Here is a 20,076-nt window from a genome sequence, read left to right as displayed (position 1 = left end):
TAAGCGATGGCGTCCAATGAGTTAATAGCCCACTCCACAAAGACAGAGTCGGTCACTCACAAAGACTGTGATTTGAAAAGCATTTCTAAAACCATATGGCTGTACATTTTAGTATCAAGATTTAGGATCATGCCTACCAGCACATTCAAGGTGGGATGTTGCCTCTTGAAGGCCTCGACGAACTCCCACACTTTACGCGTCTCCGACAGGTCCAAAATGTGGACGTATACTTCCTGGAGAGACGGGTCAAAGGTCATCATTCCGCGCCGTTTGTCTCAAGACTTAGTCCTGCATGTATCATCAAATGCGCATGTCGGTGTGAAATTTGTGTGCCATTATTACTATCAACTGTAATAATTGTGGAATATTACTATAATGAGCTGTATGTGTATATGAACCAAGCATCTCGCTGTAATTTACCTGTACTTTATTTGTGACAATAAACTACTACTACTATCATCAAGGTTCTCTCTCATCTCAACTGATCCAAGACACTCTCTGTCCCTGAATACAGATATAGAATGAGATAGCTACTCTCTCTCTCTTTTCATTCATCCACCACTTCATTCATCTTGTTTTGTTTTGTTGTTGTTTTAGAATTCCACTGTAGAGCAGATGGATGTACGTTATCAAACATTAATTTCCAGCAAGGGGGGGGGTCACATGACGTCTGAATGAGGAGTACAAGAGCTGCCTGGTGTGACCTCTGGGTTCAATGATGACTGTCCGTGGGGGGGGGGGGGGGGGGAGGAGGAGGAGGGGCTATTTTTATGAATAAAGGGATGTGATGCAGTGCATCTCCCTCTCTCTCTCTCTCTCTCTCTATCTCTCTCTCTCTCTCTCTCTCTCTCTCTCTCTCTCTCTCTCTTCCTCTCCTCTCTCTCTCTCTCTCTCTCTCTCTCTCTCTCTCTCTCTCTCTCTCTCTCTCTCTCTCTCTCTCTCTCTCTCTCTCTCTCTCTCTCTCTCTCTCTCTCTCTCTCTCTCTCTCTGTGTACTGAACATGGCGTGTCTCTTGTCAGGTGCACCTGCACACACACACACACACACACACACACACACACACACAGGAGGTAGAGCAGTCGTCTGTAATCCCGGATCGGTTCCCGGTTCGATTCCCCGCTCCTCCCGCGCAGCGTGTCGATGTGTCCTTGAGCAACACACTTAACCCCTAACTGCTCCCGATGAGCAGGTCGGCACCTTGCATGGATGTGTGAGCGAGTGGGTAAAATGTGAGGAACCAATAGCACTTTGGATAAAAGTGCTTGTGATAAAAGTGCTATAGGGAGGTGTAGTCTGACGTCACCCCTGCGAGGTCCACCCGTATAGGGATTTATCATTGGGAACATTTATTATCGGCTATTGTAACAATTCTGCCTCATGAAAATTTTCAAGCTTTCCATTTTTGCACTTTTTTTTTTTATCCTCTCTTTCTCCGATTTTTTTCTGTTTTCTCCCCGTCCCAATTTAGTCGTTGTGCCAATCCCCCCCCTCCCCTACCTGGTTGTTGTGCGCATGTTCTCCTACTGGTCGGTACAAGGGAACCCTGAAGTCATCCGCACACTTCCTCCGACACGCACAGCCAGTGACTCTTTTTTCACCTGGCAGCGAGGGCTCTCATTGGTGAAGTGTAACGCGTGGGAGGGCACGCTGCCTTCATCAAGTCCTGCCTCCGCTGAGCAGGCGCCCAGACCTGACCTGTAGGTGTCGCTGTCCACAACGCCAGATCACCACCCACGGCTTCCCTCCCGCTAACTCAGCCAAACGAGTTAGTATGACGATCAGCCCAAGCCAAGGCAATGCTGACTCCGGGAGTCTAGACCGCAGCCTCTTGCATTGGTGACGAGCACAATCTCCGCTACGCCACCTTACCGCCTCTATCACTAATTGTTTAAGCATTTTTGGTAGAAATAAAATTCTGCGATTTTTTTTTTACAATTAATTGCGAATATTTTCACGTTGAGCTATAGATTGTGGATGAATACGCACAGAAAGGTACACCGCTCAAATGTTCATGCTTTATTTGTTTTAAACGAGACGATTTAGAAATGGGCAATGGGGAAATACGTTGCATTTTGCAAGATGGTGGACCGGCCGGAATACAGCAATGAGGTAACCACTACACCTCCCTATAGACCAGGAAGTAACCACTACACCTCCCTATAGACCAGGAAGTAACCACTACACCTCCCTATAGACCAGGAAGTAACCACTACACCTCCCTATAGACCAGGAAGTAACCACTACACCTCCCTATAGACCAGGAAGTAACCACTACACCTCCCTATAGACCAGGAAGTAACCACTACACCTCCCTATAGACCAGGAAGTAACCACTACACCTCCCTATAGACCAGGAAGTAACCACTACACCTCCCTATAGACCAGGAAGTAACCACTACACCTCCCTATAGACCAGGAAGTAACCACTACACCTCCCTATAGACCAGGAAGTAACCACTACACCTCCCTATAGACCAGGAAGTAACCACTACACCTCCCTATAGACCAGGAAGTAACCACTACACCTCCCTATAGACCAGGAAGTAACCACTACACCTCCCTATAGACCAGGAAGTAACCACTACACCTCCCTATAGACCAGGAAGTAACCACTACACCTCCCTATAGACCAGGAAGTAACCACTACACCTCCCTACATGAATGCAGCCATTTCCATACTCACAGTGTTTCCAGACTCCCTGATGATGTCTGCGCGGGCCACTTCAGCGCTGTCCTTGTTCCTACACACCAGGTGCACCGTGCCACCTGCCAATCAAAACACACCACGTGGAAGCGATCAACAGGTCAGTGATCACCATATAGGCTCACAGCCACAACCACAAACAATGAAACTATGTTCAGAATACAGTAGCTTTCATTTGTTTTGTTTGGCCTTAACACAATCGCGGCCACTGGGATGAGTCTAATAAAGGAGTCTAAGAGGACCAGGAAATGTAAACAGACGTGGGGCTGTTTGTAGAGCTAAATCTATACTTTATAGTATTGCTATCTGTCCATTCTCATTGTCAATTGAGACCATAAACCGTCCCTTCAAAATAGCTTAAAGAAAAAAAAAATTCATCAATACGTTCTCATTTTATAGCGCCGTGAATATAAGCGTTATACGGGATTTGGTCTAGTATATTTCCTGGAAGGCGAGATACAGGGCTAATAGCTACTACCGTTATATCCAATGGCATTTCCGTTATACATATGCTACAGAAATAACTCAAACTGCATATGATCGGCACGATCCTCAAGCATGTATGCATGAAAGGGGGGGGGGACGTCGTTTCTGATTATTGATTACCAATAACCGCGTTAGCCTCATTCATTGATCAGATGGATGGCTATCAAAACGAGGCCCGATCGGGATGTACTTTACGTGAAAAAGATCTTACCATGGGCCGGTGGGACCCCCCCGAGCATTTCCCCGTTATTGATCGCCATTGGCTGATGATAAATCCCCTTATTGCATAGTGAAATCCGCATTCCAAAACGTAATCCAAGCTACATGCTGCACAGCCAGAATTCTGCTAACTGAAAACTCCATTGAAAGTAAAAAAAAATACTGCTCCGTTCAGCCACAGGGCACACTGCATTATCGCGATAGCGCCCCTAAGAGAATCTGGCCGGTATTGCACTTTCTCGAATTCAAAGAGTAGGGTACATCTGCAGTGCATCTCGGCGACCTTGAATAGGTTATTAAAATGGAATAAAAGCAAAAACAACTTGCCACAGATATATCCGTGCTTCTGTCCACAACGGGTGGAATTGAAACATGGAGATCTCCGTGGTCGGGCGCCATTGTGTTAAGGCGAAACACTACCCCCGAAATCACCCTCTTTTTGACGATATTGAGATTTTGTTATATTTTGCTTCTTAAACATGTTTTCTAGGAAACTAGTGACAATAAAACATCAATAACACACATTTGACTTCGGTAGGTTTGAGATCAGGCGGGCCACTGCGTTCTGAATGAGTTGAAAAGGCTTAGTGGCAGTGGCCGGGAGGCCAGCGAGCAGTGCGTTGCAGTAGTCGAGGCGGGAGATGACTGTTGATTGGATGAGGAGTTGGGTGGCTTCTTTTGTCAGGAAGGGGCGGATCCTTCTGACGTTGCTCAGGAGGAATCGGCAGGTTCTGGTCGTCGCTGCGATGTGAGCAGAGAAGTTCAACTGGTCGTCGAGGACAACACCAAGGTTCTTGGCGGTCGGGGACGCAATCACAGCTGCATTCTCGACTGTAATTGAAAGGTCGGTTAGGGGGGAGGATTTGGCCGGCAGGTGGAGCAATTCTGTTTTGCTTAGGTTCAGTTTGAGGTGGTTGGTCGTCATCCAGGCGGAGATGTCGGACAGACAGGCCGAGATCCGCTCAGAGACGTGGATATCTGAGGGAGGGAAGGAGAGGAAGAGTTGAGTATCGTCGGCATAACAATGGTAGGAGAAGCCATGAGACGTGATAATGTTACCCAGTGATTTAGTGTAGAGGGAGAAGAGAAGGGGTCCTAAAACCGAGCCCTGGGGGACACCCGTCCGCAGGGGGCGGGTGGCCGACAGGGTCCCTCTCCATGACACTTGGTAGGAGCTTTCCTGGGACCGTGATTCCGAATCTGCGGTTCAATTCCCCGGGTCTCTGGACAAACGGATACCCACTGTCGTCACTCTGGCCTCGTTTTAAGAAAAAAAATGAAAAGCACCCGGTGCGAGGGAGGTGAGCTTGGTGTTTCATTATGAGAATATCTCCATGCTCAAGTCGGCTATAGTCCACGAGGGACTACTAACACCGTTCTGTAGTGGGACGTGTATTGCCTTCTTTTTCCCTTCTCTCTTCGGATGAGAAGAGGAAAAGACAGCGGCTGTCTGAAGTGTTGGCCTGTATTGCTTTTCTCACGTTGTACAGTTTTTCAGTGGTAGCCGCTTAGCTTGCTTCTGTGTTAGCTAGTGGTTAGCGATAGCCGGGTTGAGCTAACTGTTAGCCAGTTAGCTGTTTAGCTACGACGTTAGCTGCCCGTTTTTGCTCGGCTGGGAACGTTAGCTTGATGCTATCAGTTAGCCTAGAGTTAGCTGTTAGCTTGTGCTACAACCATTGACATTAGCCATGAGAATAGCAGGCCCTGGCACTCTGACTACGACAAAATAAGCTGGTAAGGGTGGTAATGGGTCTTGGCCCTCGCACCCACATAGGGAGGAGTCACTTCCAGAAGCTAAACTGGCTTCCTGTGGAGGCCAGAGTTACCCAGCTCAGACTGAACATAGTGCACAATATTATAAACCAAAGGTCCCCTAGATACCTCCAGAACTACTTCACCCCGGTCAACGAATCCCACAACCACAGAACTAGAGCAAGCATAGCAAACCTGAAGCCTGCTTCTTTCCGATCCAAACTGGGCCAGTGCTCCCTTACTTTCTCTGGAGCCCAGGATTGGAACAAGCTGCCTCTCCCCATCAAGCAGAGCTCGAGCCTCCACAGCTTCAAGAGAAGCGTCAGGAAGTGGCTCATGGACAGAATAGATAAATAGCCCCCTATAGTTTGAATGGGTTTCCAATCAGTTTTTAGTTATTGTGGGGTATACAATTTTAGCGATAGGTCAGTCTTATAATGTTTTAAATGTATGAGTGTTGTGTTATTGTCGTGTTTTTGTTGTGGCCTGGGACCATGACGGAAATAAGGGTTTTACTCTTTCTCATGTTATCCTTTGGATCCTTGTTGTGTGTTTTTAATCCATCAATAAAATAAAATAAAATCATCATCTTTGACAGAAGATGTAGTCGGGCCTGCACCATGACCGGCTGCAGGAGGGGGGCATCTCGCCGGAGCGAGGCTCCGGCCATAGCTTCTTTTTGTCCCGCCAGCGAGAGGCCTTTCGTCAACATGGAGACCTGTGATTGCGGCCTTTGGCCCTGCGTTCGTTGGTGCAGGTAAGATGTCCATTGGACATTACCCCACTCTTCCTTCCTTCCCCTCCCGAATGTTTTGTTAATAACAATGTTTTTTCCAGGCAAAACATATGTTACTTCACTACATTTGGAGATACGATGTGCTGTGTGTGAATTGTCTTGGTAGCGTTGGCCAAGGCTTGTGCCTTTCTCTCTACCTAGAAACAGCGTTGTTTTTTACGTGAGTAAAGATTAACTGGGTTTTTGTTGTATGATGAGAAGTTGTGTGTGTTCATGTAACGTTAGACAACGTGGCTGAGCCCACAACTGGCTGGGTTAGCCTACAATGCCGTGCATAGTGGCATGTGATCGAGGGATGAGTCCCTCTCTCAACTTGTGATGACAATAACAAGTGGCAAGTTTTTTTTCACATATGAGCAGGGCTGTGCCTGTTCAAACAAGGTCTTCGGCTGTGCTGGCGTGCATGATGTAAAAAAGCTTACTCTACACATTGGCGTCGTATCAGGGGTAAGGTGGTGAGGGGTGGGTTTCCCAGGTTTTCCCCTTCACTATTGTTTGGTCTACAAAGAGTGGCACGTTCAGCCGAACGCACAATTGGAGGGGGGCTTCCCACCCTCCAGAACATTTACAACAAGCGGTGCAGGGGTAAGGCTAAGAGAATCATCAAGGACTCCAGCCACCCAAACAACTGCCTCTTTGAACTGCTGCGGTCAGGCAAGCGATACCGGAGTCTCATGGCGAGCACAGAAAGACTCAGAAGAAGCTTCTATCCCCAGGCCATCAGGCTGCTCAACGAACAATAAACACTATGCAACAACCATCAAATGCACACAGCACACACATCCACACGCGCACACTCACTTTAAACAAACAACACACTGCAGCACCCACTCTCCACACTTTAGATCACCTAAACACACTTTATATTTATTGGTAAAGGATTTGCACTACAACTCGTACACCTTACTGTAAATTGTACCTAAATTGTACCTCATCCCATTTCTGCTTTGCACTATATAGTATTGTATATTAGTACATTGCATAGTATATTGTATATTGTATGGTAACTCAGTTACTTCTATTCTGCATCGAACATTGTACATATGTCTATACTGAACACTGTGACTTCTATTTTTACTTCTATTACATGCTATACTATTTTATTTCATACTTATCTTGTCTAGCACAGTCTCTGGAGCGTAACAGTAAGAAGCTTTTTGTATAAAAGTATTCTGTACTTCTGTATGACAACTATTAAAGCAACTTGAAACTCCATATTGTGTTGTACTTTGCGCTGTGCTAAAGGAGCCTGGTCCTAGGGCTGGGCGATATGGAAAAAAATCATATCGCGATAACGATATGATAATGTTATCATATTTCTCGATATCGATAATTATCGAAATTGTTATAAGTATAAAAAAAAAAAAAAAACTTTCTTAAAAGTTCTCAGGCTGCAGCTGGTTTAAAAGCGAAAGTAAACCGGCTTCTCTGCTGGCTGTGGCTCCAGGGGAGTTGAACAGTTCTGGCTCTGCTAGTTTATTTTCTATCTTTTGGCACTTTTTTGGTGGACAAACCACCGCACATGTGCACTGTGACTCCTGACTGGAGTCTAGTTCTGCTAGCACACATAGCCTACTGTGTACAGACGGTTTCAAAATGTATTTTAAATTAGAAAGCAAACAAAATAAATGGACAAGAGAAAAATAAATCTCAATTTGGTCAGTATTGTCATTTGGACAAGCAAAGCCATTACTTTAAGTTGCAGGCAAGAAAGACAAGTCTGTCCACTGTCTCTGGTTTTAAAACTGCCCTGTTGCAGGTCACAAAAAAAAAGAAAAAGAAAAAAATTTAATTTCGATATTCGATATCGATTATTAAAATATATCGCGATATTTATCATTATCGTTATATCGCCCAGCCCCTTCTCCATTCTTTTTTCGCCCCTCTTTTCTCCTGCTTGGCGGGGCTGGGAGGGGGCTGTCGAGGTGGTTCTTGTACCCCTCTGGCATCCCCGTGTACGTCCCGGTCCGCCGGGCCCAGATCCGGACTCGTTCTCGTCGACCTGTTGGCCTGGGTTAACCCCTTCTTGAGAACTGAAACACTTGTACTGCTGTATAGCCGGTGTATACCCGCAGTTGTGTTTTGGAGTTTTTTCTTGGGGGGGTTATAGGAACAACCGCCTCCTGTTAGGTGGTGATTGGTTTCCAGGTGTGTTGGTAGCGGAGTCGACTCTCGGGTTAGGCCGGGCTTGACCCCGTCTGCCTGCGAGTGAGCCCCCGCACCTTTCATGACGTCTGCCAATCGTCTGCCAAATGTGGAGAAATGTATTCAGTAGTTAGACTGATATAGGATATGTTCCACTAGGCGCAGAGCGCTCGCTATTACTCATATAACTATGGTTATAGGATAACCGTATGTTCTCAACCTTGTAAGTGTGTGGTTTTATTATAAATGGTTCTCAATCTTTTAAGTGTGTGGTTTTATTATAAATGGTTCTCAACCTTTTAAGTGTGTGGTTTTATTATAAATGGTTCTCAACCCTTTAAGTGTGTGGTTTTATTATAAATGGTTCTCAACCTTTTAAGTGTGTGGTTTTATTATAAATGGTTCTCAAACTTTTAAGTGTGTGGTTTTATTATAAATGGTTCTCAACCTTTTAAGTGTGTGGTTTTGTTATAAATGGTTCTCAACCTTTTAAGTGTGTGGTTTTATTATAAATGGTTCTCAAACTTTTAAGTGTGTGATTTTATTATAAATAGTTCTCAACCTTTTAAGTGTGTGGCCCCTAAACATAGGCTCACAACGTGCTCATGCACAGACAGAATGGTGCACTTTAAAATAATGATTTTTCTATTCCCTTTTCAGGCTATTTCACTTGATTCATGAGTGGAGGGCTAAGGGCTTCCAATATCCATGGTTTCACAAGAACAAAGCATCTATTCTAGACCATGCAGGGGTTCTCTTTTTAGGAATTTCAACTTTCGATTGATACCCTACTCAAGGTATTAGGTGCTCGCATAAAATAAATAATTTTAATAATATATATTTGTATTATATATATTTTTTTATTATTATTATTTTGAATTTTCTTTATTATAAATAATGTGTAACAACTATGTGTAACCTTTCATTTTCATTAGAGCCCGAGATTCTGGCTGTACGTTGAAGCGTTCAAGAGTTATATCATTTGGAGACATATATATATAACTAAGAGGCCGTATATTCCAAGTGGCCATTTTGGAGAAACGCATTATAAAAAGTTGTGTAAAACACTCATTTTCTGTAGTATTGTTATCAACTTTGGTTTCCAGGTCATACCTATCAGCTGGAACCTGTAAGAGGCCTCTGTTTGCAAGATAATTCAAATGGAAGTAAAAAAAAAAAAACTTAAAAACTTAACTGTTCCACCCCAAGGGGTCGGTACCGACCCAAAAACTGACATCTGGTCATAAATCCATATTTTTTTTAATATTGCATATAAGTTGCGATTTTTTTTCAAATGTTTTCAAGTATTAACATCACTAACATGTCACAAAAGCATGTAGAATGTATATTATCATCAATATGTTAGTTTAGCAATAGGTTAAAAGTGCCATTAGATAGTTTTAAGTTTTTGATTTTCTGAAGACTATTCCAAGACGGAAACGGAAATGGACATTTTGAACCATGGGAATTGTAGTATTTTTGCGGCCATTTTGTAGAGGACATGCATAGCTGTTAACCAGCGTTGGAAATTTTCCGAACTACACTTCCTGTCAGATACTGTGGGGGTTCAAAGTTCAGCGTTCTGAATAAATCATATCAATAACTGTTATGATTCGCGATAATAAGCCACAAAAGGTAACGTTTTTGACAAATATTGAAACACAGTTAGTTTCTCCTCCCTATTGTTAGCATGTAGGAATAATTAGATCTGAAATTAGTTTCAAAACGGTTGCACTGTGGCGAAAATTAAAAAGTACACTAGATTACAGTAGATTTCATTATCTGTTCTTATGCACGCCTGGTGATACTAAATCCAAATTGAACTCGGGCATTTGAAAGATAATATATGTTTATATATTTATAAATGTGCGAATTGGCTATAATAAGGTAATGTATAAGCATCATATTCTATATTCTATAATAATATTTCAAATAGCATTGGTCCGGATGGGAGAATTCAGTACTGTATCTACAGAACCTTCGGTTTAATCATCTTCCCTTTATTAATTTCCTTAGATTCTTTGTACACATGATCTCAAGATGGTACTGAACGAGATCAGTGGCAGTTCTTTAAGTTTGGTCATTAATATCATGGTGTTATTCACTGTCAAAGATGCAAAGAAAAATCATAATTCATATTCTCCTTTGTTTCATCACAATTTAAGCAAGCCTAGTAATAGACACAATATTTCTGACACTGTGAATACATTCCCTGAGGTCCATAGATGTACCTATATACCAAGAATATGCAAATAGCCCTTGTAGAAGTGGAGCAATATTCCATTTACCTAGGTATATATTTTAGGCGGATTTTCACATCGTGTGGAACAGGTTAACTTAAAGGGGAACTATTTTACTATTTCTTTCACTATTTGGGCACTTTTACACAATTCATGTGAGTTTATGGAACACCTCTGTAATTTTTAATTTTTTGTTTTGTATTTCTAATCAAGTCCTCAAAAACAGCATTTTTCTACCTCAAGATCTTAAGCCGTTTTGAGCCTGGGCTCCAACCACGGTGGGAACTGTGTGGAGTGTGTGTGAGTCTCATGCAGCTGAGTCTCTCTGACATCACAGATCAGCACATTTTCAGATGACTCAGTTCAGTGAGGGTGAATATTGTGAAAGGAGAATTGGAAGAATGCGCCAATATGAGAATTAGAGACATAGATCATATTAATATAAGTCCACATAGCTAGGAAACAATGCTAAACACTGAAAAAGGCCATTTATAAGATAGTTCCCCTTTAACTTAAAAATTTTAAAAGCACTCAGAGTGATTCTTCCTGTTGTGGATGAAAATTCAGAATGTTTCCTTTCAAAAGAGACCAGACTCATGCATGTGCTATAAGTATAAAGTATAATAAATTGCAGATTACTTTGGGTATGCAATTTTCAGGCATTTTCTGACATATTTGCCCGTCAGTTAAGTAGTTAAGGAATATCAAAATAAAAGCACACGTTGTTGAACTTGATCATGCATATTTATTTGAATTTATTTGAATTACAGCACTATGGTATCAATACACATTTATAAAACGAGGCATATTTAGCCAAAATATGTTGCCAGAACATAAAAAAGAAAAGAAAATAGATTTAATTAATTTATTATAATTATTTTTCCAATTGTTTTACTTGTCACCTACCCACGACCCCACTTTGGGTCGCGACCCGTAGTTCGAGAACCACTGATGACCGAAGATGATACATTATCTTTTACATCTTGTGTAATTTTCAGATCTTTTTGTAATCCCCCCCCAAATCATCTCCTGCTCTATAAGATAAAAAATTAAATAAAAAGAGGATTAAACCCGCCGGGTCTGTATCATAATATCTTGTTTATATACCTTTCTCCGCTATGGCCATGGCCGTTGCTTTCCCAATGCCACTGTTAGCCCCTGTGACCATGAAGCATCTGCCCACCACAGACACGTCCAGATCCTGAGCCGCGAAGCCTCTAGATCCCTCCTCGTATCCAGCCCTGAGTGAGGAGAGGGTCGATAAGTCAATAGACACACAGATAAACCCACTTGATGGGGCAACAGTGGCTCAGGAGGTATAGCAGTCGTCTGGCAATCCGGAGAATCCCGTGTCGATGTGTCCTTGAGCAAGACACTTAACCCCTAATTGCTCCCGATGAGCAGGTTGGCACCTTGCATGGTTGCCTCTCCGCCGTCGGTGTGTGAATGTGTGAGTGAATGTGCGAATGAATGGGTAAAAATGTGAGTAACAAATTGTAAAACGCTTTGGATAAAAGCGATATATTAAAAAAAAGCAGCCATTTACCATTTACTTGATCCGTCTGTGGCTGGAGGCTTGAAGCATTACAATAATGGTATGATTGTGAAAACGTCATCACCAACTGGATGAGAGTTCCAAACTGACCCCCGTAAATGTCCGAACCCCCCCTCCCACCCCCTAATGTACAGTTTCCCGTATATATGTATATATTTTCTGTTAGGATCTCTGTTTAACAGTACTGTATATTTGCATATCTTGTATGTCACAAATGTAACAGTACTGTATATCTGTATGTCATAAATGTCATGATATATATCTGTCTATCTGTATGTTGCGTATGTCATAAATGTCATTATGAATTGAAATGGTCTGCATCCCCTTAACAATTGTGTGTATTGAGCCGTACTGTATTGTACCCATTCTGCAATCTGTTAATAAAGTTTTCAATCAATCAATCAATCAATCCTCCATCTATAATGTTTGTCCATCTCCAGATCTGAGCTCTTATACAAATCAGTCAGCTGACCATGTGACTGCCCTCTGTTTATGAAAAGGCACTACATAAATAGAGCTATTGTGTTTCGAGAGAAATGACGCGTGTGTGTGTGTGTGTGTGTGTGTGTGTGTGTGTGTGTGTGTGTGTGTGTGTGTGTGTGTGTGTGTGTGTGTGTGTGTGTGTGTGTGTGTGTGTGTGTGTGTGTGTGTGTGTGTGTACGTGTGTGTGTGTGTGTGTGTGTGTGTGTGTGTGTGTGTGTGTGGTGCTGCAAGTGCCATACAGTGATCAGATCTTGGATATTCCTTTCTCCAGTATCCTAAACAATATAAATTAAGTCCCCTGAATAATTATCATTATGTTATATTATTATTATTTAAATTGTTTTTATTGTTTTTTTTAAGGTTCAACAACATTATATACATACATACTGTACATACAAACATACATACAATACATGACTACATATAACCACACAATACCTAAAATAAATGAAAAATAAAGTAGACAAAAAGAGAAAAAAGAAAATAATAATAAAAGAAAATTGCATCGTTCTTATACAGGTTGTCACTTGCCATACATAAATTGCCTATCTAATAGATCACCGTCTTATGCCTAAGCATCCTCAGCCGGGAATTTTTGATTAAAATAGTCTAAAATTGGCTGCCAAACTTGGAAAAAGATAGATAAGATAAGGCGTCTAGCCAACAAAGAGGAGAAGGCCACAGCATCTGATTGAGCGACAGATACCCTAATTTGGCCAGGGAGCACTCCAAACACTAATCCAAATGAGCTGTGTGGTGTGAGTGAGTAGGTATATGCTGACTGGAGTCTTTCATGACTCGTTTTAATCCACTTTTCTCATTATCCAACAATAAACATTCACTTTCCAGAAAGGCAATAGTATGAAACAATGAAACAGAACCTGTGAGTCGCTTTGGATAAAGGCTAAATGACCAAATGTAAATGTAAACAAGTAACCTAAATAGCAAAAAGTACTGTATATTTGACATTATTTGTATATTATCTTGTATGTCATAAATGTCTGGATGTAACAGTACTGTTTATCTGTATGTCATGATGTATGTCATAAATGTTACGATGAATCGGAAACGGGGGACCCTGGTGATGTAAACGAGACGAAAGTCTTTCTTAGCGTGCAATCTGTTAATAAAGTTTTCAATCAAGTTCAAGTTTCAAGTTTCTTTATTAGTTGTCATACAAAAATACAGAATACTTTTATATGAAATGCTTTTTCCTGTTCCGCTCCTGAGAGTGTGCTAGATACAAATAAAATAGATAAGTAAAAAAAAATAGAAGTCAAAAGTACGTAACAAGTGTAAACAAAAGTGTTCAAAACAAAAGTGTTCAATATACATACTTGTTCAATATACATATATACAACCAATCAATCAATCAATCAATCAATCAAAAAGTGGAACTGACCTTGTATATTCGTGGATTCCTTTAAGAAACCAGATGATATTGCGATACAGAGACATATTGCTTGTTGTTGTTGTCATCATCAGAGAAGCTGGTCTCTGCCAGAGCAGCGCGTGGGCGAGTGAGTGAGTGACAGCTGACCACTGTGACAAACGATCACCACACGTCGCACGTGCCACTTAACCCTTTCACTGCGACGACACACAGAAGCTTAACCCTTTCACTGCTACACAACAGCCGGTTAACCCTTTCACTGCCACACTACAGAAGGTTAACCCTTACTATCACACTACCGACGGTAACCGGGACAAGGGACTAAACTCTCAAAGAGTCAAATCAAATCAAATCAAATTTATTTGTAAGGCCCGACAACACACGTTAATGTCCCCATGGGCCGTACAGGTCTTCTTTAAACAAGTCAAGAAGAAAACAACAATAAGTCAAGAACAGAACAAGAACACCATAAGGTCCAAACATTTTTAGATGAATGCAAAAAAAAAAAAAAAAATTAAAGAATGCAAGCACTCCCAGACATACCCCACGCGAAGGTAAGGAAAAACTCACTAAAACCTAACAATAGGGAAAAAAGCTCCACAGGCAGTGTGGAGGAGAGAAACCTTAGAAGGGCCGTTCAAGGGGGGATCTCCCTTCTTAGATGTCGGTGATAGTAGTGTTGCAGACGGACAGTTGGTAAGCATGCACTCATGTGTGTAGTGAAACACAGATGAGTGCATGCAGTAGCAACTGAACATTTTGAAAGATTAAAGAGCACCTATGGGAGACTGCAATTCGAAACTGGCCCCTGTAAATGTCTAAACCCCACCACCTCCAATGTACAGTTCCGCCCCCCCCCACCCCACCCCACCTACCCAACCCCCCCCCACCCCACCCCACATACCCAACCTCCTCCAATGTACAGTTTCTTCCCCCTCAAATGTATATACTCTCTTTTTTAGACTCTTTTTTTCCACATTACACGCTATACAGCTGGTAATACTGTTAATAGTGCACATACCTACATATACGTATGGAAATGCAGCTGTACTTGCTCCATGATGTTCTATATCATGGAACAAGATGGTGTTTTCATTGAAAGAGTTAGTCAGAATGTCAGAGGCACCATCCGTCATTTAGAGCAGGCTATGTTTGCAGAATGATAACTATAGAACACTACAGTACTCTGTACTGAGAACACAGTACTCTGTACTGAGAACACTATACAGTACACTAACTCTACTACTGCCTACAAGGTCTCAACGATACAGTCCCACTCTCAGCATACAAGATCGATGGTCTGCTGCTGCTGACTCCCAAGCGATTCATTAAAGTGAAACGGAACTGAGTCCAGCTAATGGTGAATAGTTATTTTATTAATCAATTATTGTGTCTTTATTCACTCCTTGTGTAATTGACCAGTTCATATTCTGTATAAGTTCATATTCTGTATATGTTAATAATGACGCTTTCTGTGTTGTGTTTATGACTCCTGGTATATCGCCTTGTACTCTGTACTGAGAACACTAACTCTACCACTGCCTACAAGCAATGGAAGCAGTCAGAGCAGAGTGGCATTTATGCCCATTACCTCCTATTGTTCCTCGAGAAACAAACATTTGGGACTTGGATGTTGCCTTTGAGATTCTGATAAACTCTTTCAACTCTAAAACGTACTTGGATGAAATTACAATAATGCTATAGACGGTTAAGAAAATTCTAACTGTAAAACTCTCAAATGTAAACATATTACATAAAAAAAAAGAACAAGGTACATTGAGTAGTTTGGACCTATTGGCTGAACATCTGCAAAGTAGTACAGCAACTTTTGAAGGTATTATTTTGACATGACAAGACATTTCAGATGAGTTTCTATAGACACACTTTTGAGGTGTTGGTAAGTGCTTTGGGGTAGTGCATAGATTAGTCCAAACATTACAGGAAGGAATCACCAAATCTGGGGAGGCTGATCATGATGTGACTTTCAATGACAACAGAGATTGTCACAGGCTGGTAGTGAACTGGACTTGTGTCATGGTCACTGATGACAGTAAGGAGGGCCACTGCAACACCCTGAAGCTCTGGCTCATCAGGCGTGTCCTGAAGGAATGAAAGAGACTAAATAATCACAAATAAATCCATGGTTTCTACAAAGTGCAGCACAAAGCTAAGTATATGGAGTTGTGTTTGTAAGTTGTTCATATTTTAGTTAGAATTTTTTTTTGAGGACTTCCGGTTTACACGTTAACGGGATGACAGCTTGAGGACAGAGCTCCCGTTCCAAGTCCGATCAAAAGCCCCTCAAACGGCGAAATTGAACTTTAAAAAGTTGTGAGTAGGGGAGCTCCAGTAGCTCACCACGTATCTCGACGCTATTGCGGCGTCGGGAGGACTCTGAGGAGTCTGGTTGACTCCGAGTTCGATTCCCGGACCCGCCGTCATTTGCCGAATGTCTTCCCCTGTTCTCCCACCCGTTTCACTCTACAACTGTCGGTCATGCTTGACCAGAAAAGCGATAAACGCTAAAAAATAAAGTTTAAAAAAAAAAAGTTGTGAGTAATAGCGAAATTTCGAGGGCAGAAATGGCCGCAAGATCAAAAAGAAAGGAAAAAAGACAAGCGATGTTAAAGGAGCTGTCAGATGCGGAATCTGACAGCAACGAGGAAGACCAGGCTGAAGACCAGGCTGACCTGGGCCTGATATTGAAAGAACTGAGAGGCCTAAGAAAGGAAAATAAGTCACAACATGACGAAACAGCTCGACAGCTCAAGGATATCAAAGGGGAATAAAAAAAAACAAGCGCAAGAATGGACGAGGCTGAAGAGCGAATTATGAAAACAGAGGAGAATATACAGAATACAGATGACGTCATGACGGAGATGATACGGCTACAGATCCGAATGGAAGACAAGTTAACAGACTTGGAAAGCCGCTCCAGATGGGATAATATCAGGATATATGGAATCCAAGAGGGTGCGGAAAAAGATTCCCCCTCCATGACAGCGTTTATTGAGGAAATGTTGCGTAAGAGCCTCGAGATTCCCGATTCAACAACAGACCTGCAAATAGAGAGAGCCCACAGAGCAGTCGGCCCGCAGCCACCTGTAGCAGCCCATCCGAGGTCTATCCTGGTCAAGTTTCTCAGTTTTAAAACCAAAGACACAATATTGCGAATGGGTTGGCAAAAGAAATGTCTTACCTGGAAGGGGAATCGTGTGAGTTTAGACAACGACTACGCACCACGAGTTCTCCAACGACGGAGAGAATATACGGAGGTGAGGAGAATCCTGAAGGACAACGAAATATACTTCCAAACAATTTTCCCCGCCCGCCTAAAAGTGAAATTCAGCGACGGGATCAGGATATACGAGACAGCGGCAGAGGCGACGAGGGATATGGCCCAGCGAGGCCTTCCCATCAAAGCAATCGAGGACCCGGAGACGATGATGGAGCGGCTGAGACAGATGTCATGGCAAACAGCTGATCGGGGACGCGCCAGGGGAACCTACCCGCTCATCCCCAGAGGCAAAACGGGAGGCATGGAGATACAGCAAAACAGCAGGAGGGACTCACCTGTAGACTGAGAACCAGTCAGAAGAGACAGTAAGATGAAGAGATGAACAGAGTAATAACGTAACAATGGAGATAATATAAAATGCATCTTAACTACAGGACATGACTATGGATATGGAGTTAAAACATATGTTGAATGGCGAACAGTGCATGTGACAGGTGTCTTAATCTACTGCCAGCATTTACATTCGTCATAAAGAAATAGCGTGCAGATTAGTACAGATGAACTGGTGATGGACTGGGGCTTATTGGGCGCATAGTGTCCTTTTGGGGAGCTCGCTTGTCCCACAACCGGACTAATATACAAACTGTGTCAAATTAGACACACCCTGCTATTTACTTGAACAACTGAAGGGCAAATAATTGGTCAATTTACACACGACAACCTTTGGGAAACAGGGCATCGCAAAGGATGAAAAGTACTGACAGGGTTTTTCGAACAGTTCCTCTACTGTCACGGGAGCAGGGTGAGAACTGCATGAGTAATTAACTGACATGGTGCTTTTTAGACACTATTTTTCACAATTTCTTTTATGAACCATTGGAACATGTTGCAGAGCACTATTGAAATAAAACACTCCCAGATCACGCAGATTATTATTTAACAATTAACAGGTCCAACTGATTATTATTTACCAACGTCCAATTCTGAGTGATTATTATTCTTCAATGTCTAAGTCTGAATGATTATTTACCAACGTCCAGGCCTGACTGAGTGATTATTATTTACCAACGTCCAGGCCTGACTGAGCGATTATTATTTATCAATGTTCAGGTTTGAATGATTATTATTTACCAACGTCCAGGCCTGACTGAGCGATTATTATTTATCAATGTTCAGGTTTGAATGATTATTATTTACCAACGTCCAGGCCTGACTGAGCGATTATTATTTATCAATGTTCAGGTTTGACCGATTATTATTTACCAACGTCCAGGCCTGACTGAGTGATTATTATTTACCAACGTCCAGGACTGACTGAGGATTATTTATCAAGGTTCAGGTCTGATTATTATTATTCATCAATGTCCAGGCCTGATTATTAATATTATGAACTACCAGTGTGTATACATGGAATATACAGGGCCATAGTAAAAAAAAAACAATTAAAGATAAGGGAGAAAAAAAAATATATACAATCAATCAAGAGGAAACAGGCAACCCAAAATAATAGGTGCGTTCAACACATCGCAGAAACTGTCTTTTTTAGTTAAGAAGAAGAGAATGATCTAGCGGATACAATTAAATACGAATAGGAATAGGGAAACGAACGGACATGGCTCTTTCTAACACTGTTATCCTCAAGGGTCCCCCCTGTCAACAACGAGAGGGGGGTTTTCCCTTGGAGCCTCCAGTATCAGGCTCGTGGAGGGTCACAAAAGTGACCTCTACCTTGGAAGTCATTAGAGTTATTGTGTTTTTTGTTTTGTTTTTTGTTTTTTCTTTTATGTGTGTTATTGTTTGTTTGCTAGCGACGGGGAGGATCCTCATGTACATAGCGGAATTACTACATACCACAACCTGAAATGCAAGAGGTAAAAGTTGTGTCTTTCAACGTCAACGGTTTACTGAACCCAATAAAAAGAAGATATTATCAAAACTAAAAAAAGATGGAATACAAATTGCATACCTTCAAGAAACCCACCTTACCGATACTGAGCATGCTAAACTGAATAAACTGGGATATAAACATGAATATTCATCCTCATACGGATCGGGGCACAGAAGGGGGGTGGCCATATTAATATCAAAAACGGTGGCATACGAACACATATCAGAGTTCAAGGATAGAGAAGGCAGGTATATAATGATAATAGGGAAAATAGATGGAACACTGGTAAGCTTACTGAACGTATATGCGCCCCCAAGTAGTGACTGGACATTCTACAGACAGATATTTGACTTAATGGCCACACAAACCCAAGGGATATTAATCTGTGGTGAGGATTTCAATGTACGTTTAAACCCGCGGCTGGATGCCTCAAGTGGCAACACAGAGACAAGACCCATAATTAGGAAAATAAATGCATTAATGAAAGAACTGGGAATTATAGATGTATGGAGAGAACTTTATCCAACCAGCAGGGACTACACACATTATTCTTCCCCACACGCAGTATACTCAAGGATAGATTATTTCTTCACCTACAATAAAGACCTACACAGAATAAATAAATGCGACATAGGCCCGATTGCTCTCTCCGACCACAGCCCTATATATATGTCGGTACACCTCAACAGAAAGCCAAGGTCTACACTATGGAGGCTGATCTCAGAAATACTGAATAACCCAGGAACTAAAGAAACCCTGAAGACGGAAATTGAAACTTATCTAGAAATAAACGATAATGACGAGGTGGCACAAACCATACTCTGGGATGCGCTAAAAGCGGTACTAAGAGGTAAGATCATCGCCATTACATCACACTTAAAGAAACTTAGAGGACAAAGATTACACAACCTGGAGATCAAATTAAAAAACCTACAAAGACAACATAGTCACAATCTAGACAAAGGAGTGAAACAAGAGATGAAAGACATAAAGAACGAGATAAATGAAATAAGCAACCTAGAAATACAAAAAAAACTACTATTCACAAAACAACGACACTATGAGGTGGGTGGGAAATCACTGAAACTCCTATCATACAGATTAAGGACACAACAAGCAGATAATGCAATATATAAAATAAGGAACCCCGTCACAGGAACAATTGAATGTAGGCAAG

The 20,076-nt window shown here is 41.9% G+C and overlaps 1 protein-coding gene across 1 annotated transcript in view; it reads right to left on the bottom strand.

Annotated features, from left to right (window-relative positions):
• LOC311243440 (dehydrogenase/reductase SDR family member 12-like) overlaps nucleotides 1-13,838 on the bottom strand; it is a gene marked incomplete at both ends in the record, with an annotated part of 52,754 nt that extends 38,916 nt beyond the window's left edge. The window contains 4 exons of the mRNA XM_084332670.1: nucleotides 138-233; nucleotides 2,684-2,766; nucleotides 11,450-11,583; nucleotides 13,783-13,838. Of these exons, the coding sequence (XP_084188796.1) occupies nucleotides 138-233; nucleotides 2,684-2,766; nucleotides 11,450-11,583; nucleotides 13,783-13,838 (369 nt within the window). The remainder of the gene's footprint in view (nucleotides 1-137; nucleotides 234-2,683; nucleotides 2,767-11,449; nucleotides 11,584-13,782) is intronic.
• Nucleotides 13,839-20,076: the final 6,238 nt, after the last annotated feature.

The sequence above is a fragment of the Notolepis coatsorum genome, assembly GCF_963971535.1.
Source record: "Notolepis coatsorum genome assembly, chromosome: 17".
Lineage (NCBI taxonomy): Eukaryota > Metazoa > Chordata > Actinopteri > Aulopiformes > Paralepididae > Notolepis > Notolepis coatsorum.
Note: the sequence above shows the minus strand (reverse complement) of the source record. Positions and strands in the feature narration are given on the sequence as shown.